The sequence below is a fragment of the Podarcis melisellensis genome (assembly GCF_964234715.1).
Source record: "Podarcis melisellensis genome assembly, chromosome: 4".
Lineage (NCBI taxonomy): Eukaryota > Metazoa > Chordata > Lepidosauria > Squamata > Lacertidae > Podarcis > Podarcis melisellensis.
This window is the reverse complement of record NC_138531.1, coordinates 65,148,849-65,165,554: the sequence shown is the minus strand read 5'-3', so window position 1 is coordinate 65,165,554 and position 16,706 is coordinate 65,148,849. Positions and strand designations below refer to the sequence as shown.

The following is a 16,706-nucleotide window of genomic DNA, read 5'->3' as shown; positions in this document are numbered from 1 at the left end:
CACTCTGATCTGTGTCTAGAACAAGTGGAAAACCTCTTAGAGCCATTCTTTCTAGGCATGGAACAAGTGGAAGTGTGGACAGGCACTTAGTGGCAATGTTCTTATAGTGACCAGCAGGAATGATAAGAGTTCAAGGAGAGAAAGAGGCAAAGGTTAGTGGTCTTTTAGCTGAACTGGTGGGATGGCTGCTGCTAGATGAGAAGTGGGCAGGAGGTGACCCTGGTGGAATTGAGCGGTGTTTGGTTTGGTCTGTTTCCAGCAGAGTCAGTGGGAAAGCACTGCTGTCCCATCCCTCCCTCTGTAATAGCCTCCTGGAAACATGACACAAAACTTTTCATCTTCCCCTAATATTTCAAGGCATTCCTACACCACCATATTTTGAATGCACAGAAAGCTGCCCTACATATCCACATCAAGTGGTAGAATTTTGGGCTGCATTGCTTCAGACTCTGCTGGTAGGACTTCATATTTTTTAATGAACACATAAAAACTTCCTTTATGTAGGAAACTAGCACATCAGGCAGAGAGGATACATGAAAATCCTTTCCCCTGATGAGTAGGTGTTGCCCTACAAGGAGTTTTTTATATGGGTAAATATTTTAAAAATTGCCCCACCTGCCGCCTCAAGTGATCCAGTTGATAATTGTACCACCTTGTGTAGAAGGGTACATTGAATAAATAAAATATTCCCAATAACATCTTAATTAACCATTCCAAATGTATCCTAAGCAAAGGTATGAACTTGCCCAGGTATTTTCATAATTAAAAAGGGATTGGTGTCAGTTAAGTATCAGTATTCATATCTTTATGTTCCATTATGTTATTCTGCAAGAAACTTTGTTCCCCACACCCATGGTTCAGTTCTCACCATTAAAGGCAATGAATACATAAATCAAAGCATAGGCTGCAGAAGTGTGAACGTTATGCACCTCTGATTTTCTATAATTAAAGATTGAAGTGGGACTTGCAGGTCTGAGTCAGATTTTGTTTTTTGGGTGTAAAATGGTTTCTTCTCTGGAACACTTTAAGAGCAAAGTTCTGCTGCAGAAGGAACAGCTTCCACTGGGGAAGCTTGATTTGTTACCCATAATACTTTATGCAGTGTTCTGTAACTGGACTGGAATATTTCTTGAGTCAAGTTTTGCAAACGGCATCAGATGCTGAATATAAAACAATTTCTCTCATGTGCATTGGATGGGCAGCATAAATGTGCAACCAGCCAGGCATTAGATATACTTTTGGCTGTCAAGGATAGTTTATTTGGCAAAGCTATTAAAGACTGTTTAGAATTTGATGGAACAGTGCTCTGGATAAATTCACTCTGGTTTGAATTGTTACAGAGGCTGATAAACATCCTCAGCAGCCAACTGGGAATTGTATCAAAAGTACTTCTTGTGTTAACCCCTGAGAGTCAGAATAAGCCCTAGATAACAACCCTGAGTCACTTAAATACTTGGGGGAAATTGCATCTTCCCTCTTGAGACAAATAAAACAAAAAAGAAGAGGTAATTGCCAGAGGATATCTATATCAAAATGTGTATCTATTCTGAGTTTATTTGCATAGAGAGTCAAGTATATGAAGAAAAGCTGTATGAGTTGTTACGGGATCACAGTTGATGTCTGAGGAACATCGGGATGTAGGGCTGTGAGACAATCAAGGCCTGTGGTAGTTGAAGCCTAATAAATTGTGGCACCTGTCTTTTTAAAGTGGTTTTAAATTAGGGCTGTGTGTATGATGTATGTGGAGATGTGTAGAGGGGATTCAGAATGTGGCAGCAGGGACAGAATTCAGCTGCCCAAGAATCCTGGACTTCTTACTTTTTAAAAAAAGCAAGATTCTAGCCCTTATGGCTTCATAGATATGAAACATCTGAACACACATAGTTTGCTGAATAAGATTTCCAGTAGTTGGGACACCACAGCTTCATTTACTGTTTATCACCATGCATGATTTGCAGAACCCAGTGGTACCTCGGGTTACATACGCTTCAGGTTACATACGCTTCAGGTTACAAACTTCACAAACCAAAAATAGTGCTTCAGGTTAAGAACTTTGTTTAAGGATAAGAACAGAAATTGTGCTCCGGCGGCGCGGCGGCAGCAGGAGGCCCCATTAGCTAAAGTGGTGCTTCAGGTTAAGAACAGTTTCAGGTTAAGAACAGACTTCCGGAACGAATTAAGTACTTAACCCGAGGTACCACTGTACTGTCTGGTAGCTGCTTTCTAGTATTTCAGACAGGGAACATGCCCCACCCTACTTGAAGATGCCTAGGATTGAATCAGGGACCTTTTTTCATGCAGATGCTCTGCTACTGAGCTGTTGGAACCCTGCTGCAGAATATTTTTTGGGGGCTTTGTACAGTTCAATTAACTTGTATTTGTAAATCAGGCACGTCCAACTCCCAAGGGACAGTGATCTACTCCCATTATAAAAAAACTGGCAGTGATCTACCCATTGTCATTGCCAAGAGATATTTTTTGGGGGAAGGGGTGGTCATGTTGATCTTTTGGGGAGGGTGCCCCAGAGTTGTTGAGCTTTTCAGGGGGATCGATCAGGAGCATCCCAGAGATCCTGCGATCTACCTGGAACACCCCCACGATCTACGGGTAGATCGCAATCTACCTGTTGGACATGCCTGTTGTAGATACATGCTCAGTAATAACTCCACAGCCAAGACATTTGACAGTTGTCTTCTCTGCCAGCTTCTGTAAGAATACACAACCTTTCCTTTATCTAGTCTGGAAGTCAGCTCTTGACCACATTTATTAAACCTTGTTCTGAAGTCAACACTAGTATTTTTATTAGTGGGGAAATGCCCCTTGAAGGCAATTTATAGTCACAGTTTAGGGCCAAACTACACCTGTGTGAGAGAGAGAAAATATTGTCCCGGCCCCCAAGCAGAGCAAATGTGGCCTTTGAGCGTGGTACAGATAATTATTTGACGCAAAAACAGCCAAAAGGAAAACTGCACTATTGAAAGATATTGAGGGAATAAAGGTAGCACAGAAAACAGTACTGAGAAGCTTGCAGACTACGTTGTTTACGGATTAGTGTGGGTGTAGCATGACATGATCTGGAAAGTCAAGTGTGTGAGAAATAAAGGCATCACTTGGAAACAGAACATATGGAATAAGGACAGGATAAAATCACACGCTATAGGCAAGTGTGAAATGCTGAAGTACTTGAAGATGGGGAAAAGATATATTTCAAATGTTATGCAGTAGCAATAATCATAGAGGTTTGGAGTGACAAGAATGTGGCAAAGAACATTTTAAAGTACTTGTTTAGAAATATATTACTAAATTATGACTGTCTTGCTACGGTCAAGAAAAGACAAGAAGCAGTCTGAATTTTCTTAAGTTGAAGGACACATTTCTGTAATTCTTTCTGTATCCTCATTCCTATCTGACATGCGTATCCCATGAGGCAGTGCTGGGGAAGGGAGGTTGCTGTTCAACCCTATACTATGTCCAGTTGGCCAGTAATCTCTTTCGTAGCTCTGTCTTGTCCCTGCACACACTGAGTTTATTCCTGGGACTGGCTTTGCTTTGGAATGCTGACGTAGCAGCTGTGGCCAGGAATGCTTTTGCACAGTTTCAATTAATATGGCAGCTGCTCCCCTTCTTGGATAAAACAGATCTGACTACCACATATGTCTCAGTCACACCTAGACTGGATCACTGGAACACATGGGGCTACTATTAAAAGTGTCTGAAAATGTTAGCTGGTGCAAAATGCAATGGCTCCATTGAAATCTAAAGCCCGTTTTTCAGAGCATACTATTATGATTTTGTTTCATCTCCATTGGCTTCCAGTTCATTTCCAGACTCATTTAAAGTGCTGGTTCTTAACTGCCAAGGCCTCAATGGTTATGGATCAGGAAATCTGCCACTCTCTATGCACAATATCTCAACTGCACCCCCATAGGCTTGGAAACAGGCCCTTCTGTTGTATTAACAGATTGTGCAGCTCACTCCCTCTCACTTTAGGCAAGCTTTAGGCAAGACCTTTTTTCTTTAGGAACCTAGGAAAATGCCTTATTGGTCCATCTAGCTCAGTGCTACCCATACCAACTGAGCTACCACCTTTCCCATAATTTCACTTCAGTTTTTAGTTTAAAATGCCTAACTCCCCTGTGGATCAAGCTGGTTCTGCTTCTTTTTTTGTATTTAAATTGATTTTATTAGAAGCCATTTTGGGCCTAAAAGCAGCATATGAATTGTAAGTTTGTTTGCAGCTCAAAAATGATATAAATAGAGATTTTCAGTAATGACAGACAATGATACCCTTCCTAAATTATATCCATGTTGCATTTTTTTAATATCAAAATGTAAAATTCAATAACTTTTACTTCCTGGAATTCAACTTTATACCAGAAAGGACCTGGAGACCCAGTGAGACCTGCATATGGTCCTGATGCAGGGAGAAAAAATAGAGAAGCATCACAAGACGTAAATTTACTTGCACATTGGATTAAAGCAGCTGCATTGACTAAATGAAAACATGCCATTTTTTAATTCCAGCAGCCATTTGAGTAGAAGACTGGTTTTACAGTTTTAGCCGATTTTTACCTTTTCTGTATTTTATCTCTTGTACACCACTTGGAAGCCATAGTAGTTAAGCAATATATAAATTGTTTAAATAAACAAAAATAAGAAATAAAAATATTTGCACCATGCCAAGTAATTAATTTGAACTATTTGTTATTAATTAATTAAGTAATTAATTTGAACTACTTGTTATTGGCATGTCTGAAACTGTAGTTAAGAAGTCAGTAGTAAGATCTGAAGAATTATTATTTGTTCAAGTGAAAGAAAAATGCCTACTGTGTTAAAATTGCTGTTTAAACTGTCTACACTCCTGAGTCTTCATACTGTGAGTCACTTTAAGTTCCCTTGCCAACCATCTTAAATGGGAAGGAGAAGTGTTTCAGCTGCTGGGTATATTACAGAAACTTCAGAAAGTGTATTCTCTCTCTTCCTTATTAACCTGTGCATTTGTCCTCCAATAATTTATGTATGAAATATGTTTCTGTTGGTGACATTGTGCCTATGACTTAGTTGAATAGCCACCATGGTCTTCAAAATATGTATTTTAACTTACAGCAAAATCATACGAACCTTTACTCAGAAGTCTCATTGTGTCCCAATTACTCCATAGTAGATGTGCTTAGGGTTGCACTAGGAGCCACTTCCCTCATTCCTGACAAAAAAAACCTCTTCGTATTTCCATTATGGATTGTTCACATTTTTTCCATAACTTTTGTTGGATTTCTGAAATCACATGGTAAATGTTCCTCTCAGAGCTGTAACCTGCCTTTCAAACAGGATAGAAAAAGGAGGCAGAAGGAGAGAGCCCCTTTGGTCGGCACTTTGGTCGGCCCCCACAGCCCTTCACTTCATCAAATCTGGCCCTCTTTGAAAAAAGTTTGGACACCCCTGCCCTAGAGCAAGGATGGGGCAGCTATGGTCAATAATCAGAGATGATGTGAATTATAGTGCAACAACTCATGGAGAGCAACAGGTTCCCCACCACATAATTAGAGTAACAAATTGGTATTTTATATATATATATATATATATATATATATATATATATATATATATATATATATATTTGCTTTCGTAGATTTTCACGGGTACAGGAATGCAGGTTTTGGTGTCCTCGGGTGTCTTCCCGTGTAAAAGTTGGGGTGTCTAGGCGACGTTTCGACGAGGTCTCACTCGTCATCTTCAGGCTGGTGCTTTCGGCTTCTTGTTACTGGAACAGAGCAGGATCTCAGTGTTTGAGTTCCTATAAATACTGTTGAGGGGGTGTGGTGTATAGCCTCCAATGTTCTGGGCAGAGAGGAAGTTCCCAGGCTAGTGTGCCTTTTCTTCTTTTGTTCCTTAATTACTTGAGGGATATCTTGAGTGATTTCTTGAGTGAGGTCAAGACACAAAGACTTTAGCAACTAATCCACACCTAATGACCCACCTAAGTGGTACTCAGGATATCACTCAAGAAATCACTCAAGATATCCCTCAAGTAATTAAGGAACAAAAGAAGAAAAGGCACACTAGCCTGGGAACTTCCTCTCTGCCCAGAACATTGGAGGCTATACACCACACCCCCTCAACAGTATTTATAGGAACTCAAACACTGAGATCCTGCTCTGTTCCAGTAACAAGAAGCCGAAAGCACCAGCCTGAAGATGACGAGTGAGACCTCGTCGAAACGTCGCCTAGACACCCCAACTTTTACACGGGAAGACACCCGAGGACACCAAAACCTGCATATATATATATATATATATCACATACACAAATGATATCAAACATGAGAATGAAGTCACATAACATCAAAAGCAGGAAAAGTTAATTGATGAAATACACTTCAAATTGCACAATAACAATCAGGCTTGATTGCTGATTACTAGAAGACAGCACACAACAATTCAATTTATAAGCTTCAGAAAAAGAGGGGCTGATGGGTAGGTGGCTTGTAAGAACGAATTTCCAATCAGAATTTCAGCAATCCATATAGCATAATCTACAGAATGCTATATGCTAGAAGAGGCTTCCTCAACCTCAGCCCTCCAGATTTTTTGAGACTACAATTTCCATCATCCCTGGCCACTAGTCCTGCTAGCTAGGGATCATGGGAGTTGTAGGCCAAAAACATCTGGAGGGCCGAGGTTGAGGAAGTCTGTGCTAGAACAACTTCAGTAAAGGTTCTGTAGCTTCCCAATGCTAGCAACCCCAGACTATTTCTTAAAACATATTTTGTAATATTATAAAATATAAAATTAACTGCATCTAAAAGTTAGAAAATGCAGAGTATTGTGCCAGGCTTACATATATGTACACCCGTTACTTAAATTTTTAAACCAGTAGTTTAAAAAAAAAAAAACCATTGCCATCTGTTGCTGTAATGTGTTAAGTGGCCTGCATAAGATTGTGGGTTTTGCAGGCAAAAGGATATAAACATAATTTTTTTTTACTGATTATCCAATCTTAAAGTCATGATGTTATTTCAAGTACTTTTGAACGCAATTCTTGAGCCAGGACTTTTCTGTCCAAAAATGGATTAGTAATATGAAGAGCTAATATTTCTTATTTTGGTTATCTTTTCTACATTATTTCCATAGAGACATTCTAAGTAGCTAACCTTGGAGAAGAGTGTATCTATTCTTAGGATTTTTTCCTCTAATTTCCTCAGTATTCATCTTTAATTAAAGATTGTTGTCACAGGATTAGGCAAGAGATAGCTACTAATTTAGCACATAGCATTTTCATTCATGTGTTACCACAATCTTATTTGACAGACATAGTAGTGTAATTTGTAAGAGCTTGTTTATATAACAGATATGTCTATCATTACTTTGGAACTGGTTGCTAGACATCGAGCTGTAAATATTGTGGATTGGTCCCTTGTCTGGCTCTAAAAAGAGGAGCACATCAGATTTAACTGTGAAGCCTAGAGGAATTACAGTGAAATGGTGATGTAAGTCCTTCACGGTTTAGGACCACAGTTCTTGTAAGACTGTCTGTCTCCATATGTACCTACCCAAACATGAATGGAGGGCCACCATTTTAGGTGTAGGTACTGCCACCAAGGTACTGCCACCATTTTAGGTGTAGGAAGTAGGTACCAGAGAATGGGCAATCTCAGTGGTGGCACTCCATTGTGGGAAATGCTACAAATGTGAAAAAAAGTTCAAAGACCCAAAAGCCAATGAGGATAATTAAATAAATTACCATATATACTTGAGTATAAGCAGACCCAAATATAAGCCGAGGCTCCTAATTTTACCACAAAAAACTGGGAAAACTTATTGACTCGAGTATAAGCTGGTTCACCACACCACAAACCTGGTGGTGGTGGCAGCAGCAAAGGCGGAGGAGGAAGGAGCAGCCCAAAAGGAACATCACCCGAGTATAAACCGAGGGGGGCTTTTTCAGCATAAAAAATGTGCTGAAAAAGTCAGCTTATACTTGAGTATATACGATTTATGGGGAGGTGTGCCTGGATTAGCAAATTGTGGTTAGGCATTTGCCAATGTAAACTGAAGAAAGTTGAGTTAAACTTGAAAATGTAAATGTTCTTGGAGCTGACAATCTACCTTCCTTGCAGAAGCATGATGGCCACTTCACAGTTATCCAGCTAGTTGGCATGCTACGTGGAATTGCTTCTGGCATGAAATACCTCTCAGATATGGGCTATGTACATAGAGACTTGGCAGCTCGGAATATTTTGGTCAACAGTAATCTCATGTGTAAAGTCTCTGATTTTGGATTATCGCGGGTATTAGAGGATGACCCTGAAGCAGCTTATACAACAAGTGTAAGTTTCTTTTTATTTCTCATACAAAAAGACAATTGATGCAAGATTTGTATTTCTCGTTTTCTTTTTACAGTAATTCTTAACTTCTGTCTCGATAATGTTTAGATTGGATGCTTCTTGTATTAAGCTATGTTTGTGACTTGTTATCTTTACTGCAAAATGGGATGTTTCAAATGCCATTTTCTTTATCACGAAAGTACATCCGAAGAAGGTCCCTACTCCCATCTAGCCAATTTTATTTTGCTCTTTTCATTTTCTAGGGCCAGAGTTCCCCATAACCTGAATTTATCTGTGATAATTGGAATTTTATTTTTGAACTACATAAACTTACTATCTAGATATTATTATTTCATATCATAGAGTCACCACAATAACAAAGCAGTGAAACTCTTGTGCTTCCATTATTTAGTCATGATTAGGTTTATTTCAGATATCTTTTAAATTTGGAAATAAGGAATTATCTGAGCATGATGTCGTTCATGCATCAGTTTGGTAATTCAAATTTTCCCTTCGATTCACCTTGGTTCTATTTGTTGGAATATTACCTAATAACTTATGTAATGTTGTTCCTTCATTTGTTTATATGAAGGCATGCAGTACTGTAGAAAACTGGTCTAGGTCATGGATGCATTTTAATGGAAACTCACTTTAGCATTCCCAAGCAACCTGCAACTAGGTTTATAATTCATACCTATACTGTGTATGAAAATTTCATTTGTTTCGTTAGAACTGTAGTACCAAGAATGGTCATGGTGATAAAAGTTTGAGGGAGGGAAACCCCCTAAACCCAAGAAATCAATGGCTGTCAGAATCTATATAATATTTGGAGTATTAAAGGGAAGATTCCAGGCCACTGGGAAAATACAGGCTAAGCTTCCTTTCTAGGCCAGGGCCTCACCTGGGATAGAGGTATTAACGTGTCAAAAGGTGTTGATGACCAGCATCCAAGAGGAATCCTTGAGCCTAGGCAGATCCAAGCAGGGGTGTGTGGGGAAAGAGAAGACCAGAACCATCTTGGCAGACTGGCTGAAGGGAGGCTGGAGAGATTCCTCGGACTTGAGTGCTGCACTGCTGTGGGGAACAAGTCTCTCTTGAGATGACTATGCTGTAAGATCTGAACTCCCTCCATATAAATCCAGATATAAATAAAATATGTGAGTAAATCATATTTCGTAAAGCCCCAACAGCCTCCACCTCATCTTGATTCTCAGCGGAAACATGACCCCAGGATGAGCACCTGGAACCCCACTAGAACATTGCTACTGCTCAGCAGAGATTGGGGGTTGGCGTGTCAGCTTTGTAACAGTATATTCCAAAGTGCTCTGTAACCCTGTTTTAGATTCTGAAGCCTTGCTCATTTCTATGGGATAAATGCATAACAGCAGTATAGGGAATTTACCTGTTCCTTATAGGCATGTGGGCTGTGTACTTTTACACAGCTCTCCCAACCTTCAAGGGCTTTTCTATTTTACTTCAATAGAGAACACAGATCTGCATGCCTGTCGTGCACTCAGATCTGATCTGGATTCCACTGAAATCAATGGGGAACCTTTTTAGGCAATACAGGTACGAAGGGGGCAACATGACTACATGCCTCTTTTCTTTTGGCAAGGCACTTTAAGGCTGCCTGTTCTGGTGCTACACATGGCTAGTTACTGACTGCAGTGTCTGTTTTATTGCAAGGCACTTGTGCTATGATATGCTCAGGGTCTGCCTGCCCTGGGCAAGCAGGGTATGCAAAGAACAGGAGGTTCCCAGAGAAGGCACCCTCAAGTTTCCAGGCAAGGCAAGAGGCACTGCAGAATACATTGTAAAATGTAAGATGGTTTAGAACTGTTCTACCAAAAGGCACTTTCAAAACAGCAAAGGAACAATATACCAACACTATGAAGACACCTATGTCTACACTGTCCAAAAATAATTGTCTGTGGAAGGCAACGGATGCACTCTATGCCTGCGCGTGTACACACTTTGTGTTTGGAGAACTGTTACCTGTAAGACACCTCCCCCAAATGCCCAATCAACTAGAGGATTAATAGTCACTCTCATCATCAATCCACACTATTTGTTTTTGAAAACTGCAACCTCTAAATTGCAATATTGGCCATGCTGCAAGTGCTGTGTTTTTAAATGCTTTGCATCAACCACACATTCTTCAAACTCCTTAGAGCCTGTTCAGTTATAATAAATACAAATATCTGCTCACAGAAGAGGCCTAATCACATATAAGCAGTGTAAAATTAGAAAGTAATCATAACTTCTCCTTTTTAAAAAAAAAACTGCACAAGATCTCTCAAGCCATAATTTTCGCTTATTACAACCTATGAACTTGTTTTTAATCTAATAAGAGTTCCGGAGCAGGTTAGAAAGTGCTTGATTTAAAGCACTGCCATTAGGGTGGGTGTGTTGTGGTTGTTTTTTTAAAAGGCTGCTGCATGCCTTTAAAAAGCTGCCTGAAAGGCAACTTTTCCCAGCACAGAGATGCAGAAACTGGAAAAACTTCATATGTTACATTTCCCCTGTCATGCTGTTTCTAAAGCCATAGGAGCCAATGCAGAATAAAAGATAACAACCATAGAGAAAGCAGATATCTAAGGAAGGAGACGTGATGCGAGATAGCCCAGCTGAGAACTGAGAAAGGAAGGACTTGATGTAGCCTATCTTTCTAGTCATATTTCTATACACATTGGCTCCATTTGGTGGGTTAACTGCTAATATTTCTTCTGTTTCTTTAGAAACCAGAAAGTGTTTATGGACCTCATATTGAGTTTTATGGAAATAAGAGATAATTCTCTGCCTGATATCACTGAAGGCAAGACTTGTTTTAGAATATTAAAACAAAAGAGAAAGACTTACAAGCTAGTAACATTTTACCTGTGGCACTTGTGTGTCAGAAATGGATAAGGAAACATCCAAGATAACTGACGAATACGTTTTTCACCATCAAAACACTGTTAATGTATACTGGAAGTTGCCAGGACAACAGCCACAAACACAATGACATGTCTATTTTATGAACAGAAAGAAACTCTTATCAATACATAGAGAATATAAGTTATTGAACCTTTCATGGTTTATCAAAATTCCTGCATTCTAAGAAGTAGATTAATTTCCTCTGTCCCAGTGTTTGTTTCATCTACAAAGAAGATGAATAATGGCTGGTTCACATTGGCATGAAACTTGGTGTTCTCTGGTGCAATAATGCAGCAAACATTTCTTTTGCTTTTTAAAAATTAAATTTGCATACAGTATCTTATCCAAATTATCTATATGTGTTTCCTCCAAATGTATGACATAGCATGTCATGTCATGGTAAACACATAGTCTGATTCACATGATTCTTTAAAAAGTAGAGAAGGATCTGTGAATTGGGAATATAGCTGTAGCCTATTATATTGCATGCAGAATAGAAGTTGCTCATACATACCCACTACCCTGCCATATGTTGATGATTCCCATTAGAACAAGTGCCAAAATTGGCTTTGGGGGGAGCAGTCCTGATTTCTCCTATCAGTACTTAACAGCCACTACTGGATCATTGTCAAAAGCTCAGTTGCACTTTCTTGCAAGCTTGTTAATTCAATGTACAACCTACCACATGCTGCATCGAAGTATTCAGAATGACAGTTTTATGTTAACAGGAGATTAACATGTTTACAAATCCATCATTTCAGTGTGCTCTATGTGAGCATTAATGAGATGTTCCCTTTTCTTTTCCAACTAGCCTGATTTCCCAGGTAGTCTTTCTATAAAGCCGGGGTGGCTAATATGTGGCCTTCCAGATGTTTCTGAATTACAACTAGTATCAACCCCAGAAGCATGGCCAGTGACCACAGATGATTCAAGTTTTGATCAGCAACATCTGGAAGGCCACAGATTTGACACCCCTGCCATATAGTTTCTGTACTGGGTCTTTTCCTGCAGCATTGAAAATGTAATGTGCAGTACAATCCTATTCCTGTTTACTCTAGTAAGCCCCTTTGAGTTCAGTGGAACTTTTGTTGTTTAGTCGTTTAGTCGTGTCCGACTCTTCGTGACCCCATGGGCCAGAGCACAAAGTAAGTGGGACTTACTTCCAGGTAAATGCAATAGGAATGCAATAGGATTGCAGCTGTGATGCAGCAGAATGATCTCCAAGGCTGGGTTTACCTGTCACTAATTTTTATTGTGATGAACTTATATTAATTTAGAATAATGTTCATTATTAACCTTCCTGTCTAGCATTCTATAAAAATTTGGCTTGAATATATAAATACTAATATAGTCACTGCCCAGTGGCGTAGCGTGGGGGGTGCAGGGGGGGCCGGCTGCACCGGCCGCAACATCTGGGGGTTAGGGTTAGGGGCGCAAATCCACAGGTTAGGGGGCCCGAATTACTTGCCTTGCCCCGGGTGCTGACAACCCACGCTACGCCACTGTCACTGCCAGAACTACTTTTGCAAGCATCTGCCACATGTATAGAACACCAAACCAAGTAGTCGTTTGCTGTGTATGCACTATATGTACCTTTAAAGCACATTATTTCCTTCAAATAATTCTGGGCACTGTAGTTTACCCCTCACAGAGTTACGATTCCCAGAAAACCTTAAATACGAGAATTCTTTGAAAGGAAAAAAATGCTTTGGATGTGCTTTAAAAATGTAGTGTGTATGTGTCCTTTGATAGGGTTGCATACTAAAATGGCCTGCAGAACTTATAGTGTAAACTGATCACCAATATCAAACATCTGCAATCATTTTTCTTATTGCTGCTGACCTTCTTCAAGCTTATGCTTGCCGTTCACACTAAAGTCCCTCCACAAATATGTTTGACCAAGTACCTGGTTCTACACAGTTCAGTCCCACATTAAATAATAAAAATGAGAACACACAGAAAACCATAAAGATTAATATTTATTAATAACCACATCTGTTGTTTTGTATGACTAGTTGTGCTGGAATGCGAATCAGGATGCATGGCAATGGTGAATTGAAGCTGAGGCAATGGAACACATTTAGTTTAAATCTTTGATTCCTGATCTAGTAACTGATACCTGCAAACTTTCTTTGGGTCAGATGATATCTAAAAATAAGTAATGCTGGCACACCAATATTGACGAGATAGTAAATTCATATGATCGATTTCACAGAATTAGAAACATAGTAAGCACACTGGTAACACTGAAAGCAAACTGACCATAGGAATAATTTAAAAAACAAGAACAGCAGCAGAATTTTTGTTCCTGATATTAAGATTTATAGAGCAAAGTTAGAATCTATATTTTATATAGAGCTGAATAATGAGAAATGTATATGCTAATTCATAAAGCAGAGTAAGTCAATATTTTAGTGATTATCTTCACGGAGTTCGGTCGCACGGGCCAAGACACATGCAGAGATAATAGACATTGTCACTAGAGCCCAATAGAGAAAAATAAATAATTGTTAACAATTACAACTGGCTTACCAAGCAGGTGGGTAAATATAAGTTTCCCAGATACTGATTAATTGACCAAAATCTGAATTTTATTATCACTGAATAAAATTAAACACGGCCTTATGGAGATGTATGACGATGACATGATTTCCACACATAGAAATAAATTAAAAGCTATGGATGTTAGCATGCAGATTAATATATTAGTTAACAAACATGCTATTACTAGGCTTTTGTTTTTACTTTTAAATCACTGTGGGATGCTATCTCACAGCTATCTTGAATTTTAAGGTAAGAGAAATAATTACTCCCTCTTTCTGCTGTACCCATATTCCATGATTGAACAAAACGCTATCTCTCCATTCCATCTGAATCAGGAGAGGCTGTTCAGGTGCTGGACCAGTTCCCAGAGGCAGTAATCGGTAAATAAGGCCAATAAGCTGAGGCTGAATACTTACAAGATGGAAGCCCTATTGGTGGGTGGTTCCTGGGTCTGGGAGTTGATGAGGCAGCCAATTCTGAATGGGGTTGTATTCCTCCTGAAGGAACAGGTTCATAGCCAGGAGGTGCTGCTTCAGTCAACATTGTCTTTGAAGGCTCAGGTAGCCTCGATGACAAGAAGTACGTATTTCCAGCTGTGGGTAGTTTGCTGGCTAAAGCCTTTCCTACACCAGAATATCCTTACAACAATGCTATACACTCGGGTAACCAGCCATTTAGACCACTGCAATTCACTCCACGCCGGTGGGGGTGGTTGTTGTTTTTGTTTGTTACTACCTTAAGTATTCTTGTGTTTTTATCTTGTAAACCTGTAAAGGACAGTATATAAATTTAATAAATAATAAAACTAATATGATCCAGAGGTTGTAGCTTGTACAGAATGCAGCTTCCTAGTTACTCGTTGACAGAGCTAAGTAAGAGTGTGATAAACCACTCCTGGGAGAAGTGGATCAGCTGACTTGTTTGCTGCCAGGCCGAGTTGTGGTGCAGAAGGCCCTACACAGCTTGGGTCCCTGGTACCTGAAGGAGTGCCTCTCCCAGTATTAGCTGGTTCATACCCTGACATTTGTCAGGGAGGCCATGCTGATAGTTCCGTCTGTAACCACTGTGCATTCTGTAGTGGCATGTTGTAGGGCCTTCTCAATGATGACTATGGAACTCCCTCTGGTCAAATATATATTTGCCCCTCTTGTTTATGTCCTTTAGACATCAGTTGAAAACATCTCTTTTTATTTTGGCATGTTGAGGTTGGAGGAAATAGTTGCTCTTTCTGCTCCTGTGAATTTTTTATTTCTATTATTTTGTGAGTGTTTAATATTGTTGCATGCTACCCCAATCTCTGAGCTGTGAGGGTTCATGGTGCTTGCCCAGGGTTCAGCTTCCTTGGAATGAAGGTCATTGTAAACTGTGGTGTCTCTAGGATATATGGTTTTATTTACAAATATATATAACCTGAACTCAAGACGGAGGTGCTCACATTAACACCCCAACAAAACTTGCTGCTCTATTAATCACAATTTAGCACCCCACACAGATCAAGCATGTTTCTATGTCCAGCTTCCAGCTTGCTTTCTGCTCAGCTTACACGCTCAGTGGGCTAAAGTATGCCTAGCTCTCTGTTGAATTGTGGCCAACAGGTTTAAATCTATTTGTTTCAGACAGTTCTTCCACAGATATAACCGATTTGACTTTGTAGATACTGAAACAAAGTGTGTACTAGTCTCAGCAGGAAACCTGTGTGAGCTAAAAAAAAAATTGCTCTGAACTTTGTCTTTTTGGTATCTTGGAATGGATGACATTCATTGCCTTTGACTGCCCCTCTGTGGCTGAACTGGAATTGTATTATAATACATAATAACTGTTAGCTGTCATCTAACATTGTTTTTGCCTCTTTTGAAAAATACATAATTTACGTCTTGCTATGTAAATTAGGTTTTGTATACAAGTAGAGGGTTGTGGAGTTTTTTATATAAAAGTAGTGATCATCAGGAAATACAATAGTGTTCAACAACCAGCCATTATTGTCTGATATTGTGCTATGTGGTGCTTTAGCTTTTTAAAGAATTTATGACAAACTTGCACTTTTCAAAATAATCATTTTCTTCTTTTTCTTTTTTGTAAACTCATTCCTTATATATTTGATGAGCTGATTGGCTATTGTATTGGAAGTCATCTAATTTATACATTTCACTTTAAGTATTCTCTGGACACAATTATATTGCTGAATTTAGGCTGAACTGAGGGCAAAATCAGGGAGTTAGTCAACCAGCCCAATCATTTGCCCAAAATAGCTTTCTTTGCTTGATTGCCTTAAATGAATACCTTTATTTCAATACAGATCAATAAATGAGTGAGCCTAGGAACTTTAAAAACCCTGTACTGACCTAGCCCTTAAGTTCATTTTTTAAATAAAAGTCACTTTGAAATGAATGCACTTGAAAATGAGGCAGGAGGAAAGGATACTACTTTTCCAACTAATTAGAGCCTGAAGGACTTGTCAAGGACTCAGCTTTGTTTTCTAATATGTATGCAAATTGCATGGATTGGCTCTTGTTTCTGGTAATCTGAAGATGGTCACTCTTTATTTTGTGATTTTTGTGTGTGTGTGCTCTTATTGTATACCCTCTGCAACTTTTGTTAAAAGGCTTCCTAATTAAATTAACATGTACCGTATTTTTCGCTCTATAAGATGCACCAGACCACAAGACGCACCTAGTTTTTGGAGGAGAAAAACAAGAAAAAAAATATTCTGAATCTCAGAAGCCAGAACAGCAAGAGGGATCGCTGCGCAGTGAAAGCAGTGATCCCTCTTGCTGTTCTGGCTTCTGGGATAGCTGCGCAGCCTGCATTCACTCCATAAGACGCACACACATTTCCCCTTACTTTTCAGGAGGGACAAAGTGAGTCTTATAGAGCAAAAAATACGGTATTTTGATAGATAAAGTGGATGGGGAAGGTTGGAGAT

At 39.4% G+C, this 16,706-nt stretch overlaps 1 protein-coding gene across 3 annotated transcripts in view; it reads left to right on the top strand.

Annotated features, from left to right (window-relative positions):
- Positions 1-16,706, top strand: part of EPHA6 (EPH receptor A6) — a 333,490-nt gene that overhangs the window by 287,970 nt on the left and 28,814 nt on the right. For all 3 annotated transcript variants that reach the window (XM_081908393.1, XM_081908394.1, XM_081908395.1), the window contains one exon: positions 8,117-8,326. In XM_081908393.1, the coding sequence (XP_081764519.1) occupies positions 8,117-8,326 (210 nt within the window). The remainder of the gene's footprint in view (positions 1-8,116; positions 8,327-16,706) is intronic.